This window comes from Austrofundulus limnaeus, unplaced genomic scaffold, assembly GCF_001266775.1.
Source record: "Austrofundulus limnaeus strain Quisiro unplaced genomic scaffold, Austrofundulus_limnaeus-1.0 Scaffold11, whole genome shotgun sequence".
Taxonomy (NCBI): Eukaryota; Metazoa; Chordata; class Actinopteri; order Cyprinodontiformes; family Rivulidae; genus Austrofundulus; species Austrofundulus limnaeus.
In genome coordinates, this window is record NW_013952413.1 from 1,173,629 (window position 1) to 1,179,043 (window position 5,415).

The 5,415-nt window shown below is 35.2% G+C and overlaps 2 protein-coding genes across 2 annotated transcripts in view; both read right to left on the minus strand.

Annotated features, from left to right (window-relative positions):
* Nucleotides 1–956: 956 nt before the first annotated feature.
* On the minus strand, nt 957–2,268 carry LOC106513239 (eukaryotic translation initiation factor 4E-1A; the record flags this gene model as incomplete). Its single annotated transcript, XM_014001963.1, is given in 3 exon segments — nt 957–1,288; nt 1,838–1,977; nt 2,155–2,268. Coding segments are annotated over 3 exon segments (369 nt in total), but the record flags the coding sequence as incomplete, so codon positions are not given.
* Nucleotides 2,269–4,763: 2,495 nt separating this feature from the next.
* Nucleotides 4,764–5,415, minus strand: part of LOC106513238 (alcohol dehydrogenase class-3) — a 6,860-nt gene continuing 6,208 nt past the window's right edge. Inside the window, exons 8-9 of the mRNA XM_014001962.1 lie at nt 5,101–5,239; nt 4,764–4,948 (exon numbers count right to left, since the gene is read on the minus strand). Coding sequence (XP_013857416.1) covers nt 4,924–4,948; nt 5,101–5,239 — 164 coding nt within the window. The 3' untranslated portion in view covers nt 4,764–4,923. The remainder of the gene's footprint in view (nt 4,949–5,100; nt 5,240–5,415) is intronic.

Consider the following 5,415-nt stretch of genomic DNA (forward strand, 5'->3'; position numbering starts at 1 on the left):
CAACTTGATATCACAGCTAAAATTAGCGTAAATATTCATAAACAGAATGCTGAGTTTTCAGATTTAAATATAATTTAACTGGTGAGRCTTTTCTAAAAGCTCTTACCTTAAACAGTGAGTAGTCACAACCAGACATCAAGTTACTTGACACTTGGATGTGGTTATACAACCTGAAAAAGAATGAGAATAGTTTAGTTTTGACATTTAATATCACTGAAAAACAACACACACTTAAAAAATCAAATATCCAGGATCTGTATAACTAAGCCATTTTATGTTGTTGAGTTTTGTCAGTGTTTCTATTTTAAACCCATCAGCTGTACCTCGCTCATTTATTTATTTATTTTCAATACATTTCTGTAAAACATCCTGTGCTTTGCATTTACAATAGCTGTTGTTAAAACACAGAGTAACAATTTACTTACGCCCAGAAATCTTCAACGGTGTCAAACTTGGAGATGAGACGAAGGTTGGCCTGCCATGTTTTGCTTTTGTCATTTTTGAAGAACCAGAGAGCCCACCTGCAACAAAAAAAACAGAGTTTACTCCAAGACTACCCCTACACGCACTGCATTGGGGAATATTTGTAATAATACTGAATTAAACTTTTTACTTTAAATGAATAAAAATAAAACTTCTGAATTTTAAACAAAGCTTAACACAGATTTCTGCATCTGACTATTCGGGTAAACCTCTTGTAGAGGTTTCTGTATAACGCAGCTATGAATTTTTTACTTGTTTAGCAAGAGGAGAAGAAGACAAAAGCAGCTTACTTGTTTTGTAACGGATGTTTGATGTAAGCTTCAGGACTCGCAACCTTTTGAATCGTTGTTTCACAATTTTCCTTTTCGGGATTTGCGGGAACTGAAGTTGGTGCCTGAAAATATATTAATTTTCTCTTTAAATTAAAAATAATAATAATAATAATAATAATAATAATAATAATAATAATAAAGTTATGACTGCTACAAGTGATATATTTATTTGTACACAGTGTGGTATAATAAACAAAAGCTTTGGTAAAGTGTCAAACAGGCAAACCAAAACAAAAAAGATCTCCAAATCAAATGTTTTCTGATTGTTCCAACAGATTCTTTACATTTAAGAAAAAAAAAATCCAGAAGGAATGAATGTTGTCAAATAATAAGGCCATTTTTCAGAAGAATCTACGGGCTAGGCAACAAACTTGTTCTTGGTGTTGGAGCCACTCTTTGTGGCCGTGTCTGCATGTGACTGATAGCCGATGATCACTTTGGGTGGAACACCTAAACGCTCTTTATACACTTGCCTAGAACAAAATAAAACAGTCTTTATGAGCAGATGTATCATCTGAAACATAACAAGTACGTATTTATGACAGACGAAAATATACGTTGGTGCAGATTCTCAGTTTTTCAGGATACAATAGAAGCAACTGGACTCATGTTGATCTGAAAGAGCCTTTCCAGCTGGCTTTCATTTAACCATTTGGGAGAGTATAATTTTTTTTAACTATTAATTATTATTAATTATAGTTTTAAATTTTCTATGACCCACTAATATTATTACATAAATGTATTGCAAAAAAGCATTAGAGGGTTAATTAAAACATACAACCAACACTAGTATTTGCTATCAGATTCAAGGAAAGTAATGAATGTCTTTAAAAAGGTCTTTAGACCCGCAGAATTATTTTCTATAAGTCTAACATTTTAATGGCAGTTTCTGTTCAAGCATTAACAGAATGAGTGTTTATTGCTGCACTAGCAAGGTGAGAAAGTCAAAATACTGCCAAAGGTGTGACAAAGTAAAAGTCCTAAAAACCCTTTTTAACAACCCCTGTGTTTCTGCAGCTCACCCGATGTGTGTGATGGCCTCTTTGTGCTCGAAGTCTGTGGTCCAAATGGCTATTTTATCGCCTTTAGCTCGAACATTGATGACGGCTCCACACACATCRTCGCTGTGGTCATCAAACGCTTCACCGACGAGACACAGGAGCTGCAATGGAAAAGGAAATAAAAAAATAAAAGATTCTGAAAAAATCTTGTCATTGGTGAGCTTATCATTAAATCAGTACATGATGTGTTATGCTCAAAATATTGTTGTCACACTGATAAGTGTTAGAAACACACAGTCCTGTAAGGAAATGCAGTAACAAAAATGAACTAAGCATACCGTCTCCAACCAGAACCGGTCCAGATCGGACTTCCGTTGCTGCTTAGAGAGAGTTATCAGCCAGCGGCCCCCTCGTCGATTCCTTTCATCCTCCCACATGGGTTCGATCCCATCCTTCAGTCAAATACAATCCCACAGAATGTACATCACCAAGCATACACATCTATTTGTTCAGGCATGTTGAACTTTCAATATGTGAAGCTCCAGGTAAACAACAGCAAAGTGATGATTTCATTTAGGCAAGAAGAATTCCTGTTCGCACAAAATTTTAGCATACTTGGTGGAATTTTATTAAGAAAGACTGTTAAAAATAAAAAAAACGTATTTTTTCTAATGAAAAAGCAACAGAGCAATCCATTTGGTTCTGGGGACCCCTTATATGAGTGAAAAAAATGTGAGGGACCCCCTCATAAACCCCATGCTGTTTTAAAAGATAATTTTTTGACATTTCAACCCCTAAATGCCATAGGAATATATATATTTTAAGTTTATTATGTTTGTTTTATTAGTTCATTGTTCTCCATGCATTTTTTTTAATAAAAACCAAATTAACATTTTAGTAACATTTTTTGAGGACCCCCAAGATNGGTTGTTACCAACATCTGGTGAAAATTTCATGTCATTAGCACCTCTAGTAATATATTTACTGAGAAAAATGGTGACGTGTTCAATACTTATTTGACCAATCACTTCAGCTAGCAGCTGTTCATAAAGTTTGTTTACAAATTTTTAATTCAAAGGATGGCTTACCCACCAATATGAGAGAACAAATGTGCAAATTTGCTTCTTAAGAATTACATATTTATTTTTACTGTTTACCATTAAACAGCAATAAGTACATTTTTTGCAATACATTTTATTAAAGATAATTATTAACACAGCTATGATAATTTGTGTCATTTACTTCCATTAAGAGATTGTTCAATGGGTGGTCGTTTTAAAGACCACCATGCATGAGGATTTTTGACAGCAAATATAAACGATTGTTTTTTGTTGATGTAACTTTTACACACAGACTGACGTAATTGCTCAAATTTCCGTACAGAACGTGGACTMGAGCTGAGCTAAACCCGCTCAACTTGTGCTTATCGAGATCACGTGTCGGTGCACAAACAAACCTGGGCAGAAACCGAGCAGAACCGAACCTTCTCCACAGTTCACCGGAGCACGCAGGTGACGCAGCCGTGACGTTAGCAGCAGCACGAGCGTGCCTCTTCTCATTCATTCAACACGGTTTTTATYCCGAAAACATTCAGAAACGGTCCAAACTCACTTAACTAAGCGTTTTTTTCTTCTGCTAAACATCAAATATAAGTGGGAAAATAAATACATATTTTGCACCTGGGAATGTTAGAATGAATGCRGCGAGTTTCATTTACATTCGCCAAGTTGACGCGGTCGAACTGACCAAACTAGTTTCTTATTGACACAACTTTAGCCTCACATGAACTAATGAGTACTGTCACCAACTTATATTGTGTGTGTGTGTGTGTGTTCAACACTAAATAAGCGTGTTTTCCTCATGAGTAAGAACCCGCATTGAGTCATTAAGCTGCCTGTGTTTTTGTGGAACTCACCACTACAGCAGTCGCCATCTTCTGGAAAATCAGATTCAGGTTTTTGGCGTCTGTTAAAATAGCTGATTGGACCGTCCGCCTACACACCAGTGCGCATGCGCAAGATGATGTGCTAAAATGTGCATTTGATTTCGATTAAGATGATTTCTGTTACAAATTATTGTTAGGGTGATTTACCTAATTTCCGTCTAGGATCAATAAAGTGTTTTTGAATTTGAATTGTATACACCATTAATTGTGTAAAAAATAAATAAAATCTGCCATATTGCTCTGGCAATCATTTTGTCCTGCCCTATCCTTTTACACTAAAACTCTCAACATGTGATTGGGGGGGAAAAAAACACCACTGTGGTTAAGAACACCTAAACTTTCCTCACTAAAAAACAACTTAAAAGAGCTTTCAATGTGTTGCGGTAACAAGAGAGAAGTGCTAAATTWATTTTTTTAAATGAAAACATTATTTTAGCTTCATCTCAGCACTGTATGCTAATTTAAACTATTTAAAAAATAGTTCAGTTCAGTGTCCTTCACAGAAGACACCCAGAATTTATTTGCTTTTATTTTATTTTTTTTACTTTGTTGTTGCAGTGAATAAGTGAGCTGTTAAAACACTAAATAAAAAGAGGAAAAATCATGTTTGTAACAATCTGAAAAGAAATGCAATTGCATTTCTAACGGATGAAAAATCCCAATAATGAAAATGAACACGGCCTTAAAAATCTCAGACTAAAAGGCATAAGCAGAAATGTGGAAAACAAAAAAACTGATTACATAACACTAGCCAATTTGTCAGCCTTTGAAAAGCAGCGACATTTGTAAAGTGGCCATATTAACAATAGCAGAGTAACACTCTGCTGTGTGACTGACTTACGCACTCAGTACCCATGTACATAAGTGTGGCTGTATTACTGTTGAGTATTTTGGTTTGTTTACATGGATTGAACTTAAAAGGTGACTTCATAAAGCTAATACTCATTCTGATTAAATAAAACCAACTGACATAAAACTGAGAAGCGAAATGAAATCCCAAAACACAGAAAAGCAGATTTTTATTTTTATTTTTGGTTTTAATTTCTTTTTTTCTTCCCTAAACACTGAAAGCTAGGCTATCAAAGTAAATGCAGAAAAATAAGTGAAGGATCTATGGAAGGAAACCGTTGAAAGGCCAGATGTGACCGATGTTTCAGACAACTCAGAAAGTCAGCACAGTGCGAATACTGAAATGACAATAAAAAGAGAGAAAAAGGTGTCATTGTAGCAACAAGAAGTAAGAATGACAAACAGACTATAATCAAAAAATAGAAACATACAATAAACAAACAAAAAAGCATCTCTAATGTGGTCTGAACATATACTAATAATTTCCCACCTTTTTCCACCGTGCATGAGGTCAAAAGCCTCATTAATCTTCTCGAACGGGAGAGTGTGGGTCACAAACTCATCCACCTTCAGCTTTTTATTCATGTAGTCCTCCACCAGTTTAGGAACGCTCTCCACACTCTTCCAACCTGCAGGTGAGATTAAAAAAATACATTAGAATTTTAAAGTGCCTGTGACATACCTTTCCTTCAAATACCAAAAAGTTTATATATATATATACACTCACCGGCCACTTTATTAGGTACACCTGTCTAACTGCTCGTTAACACTTAATTTCTAATCAGCCAATCACATGGCGGCAACT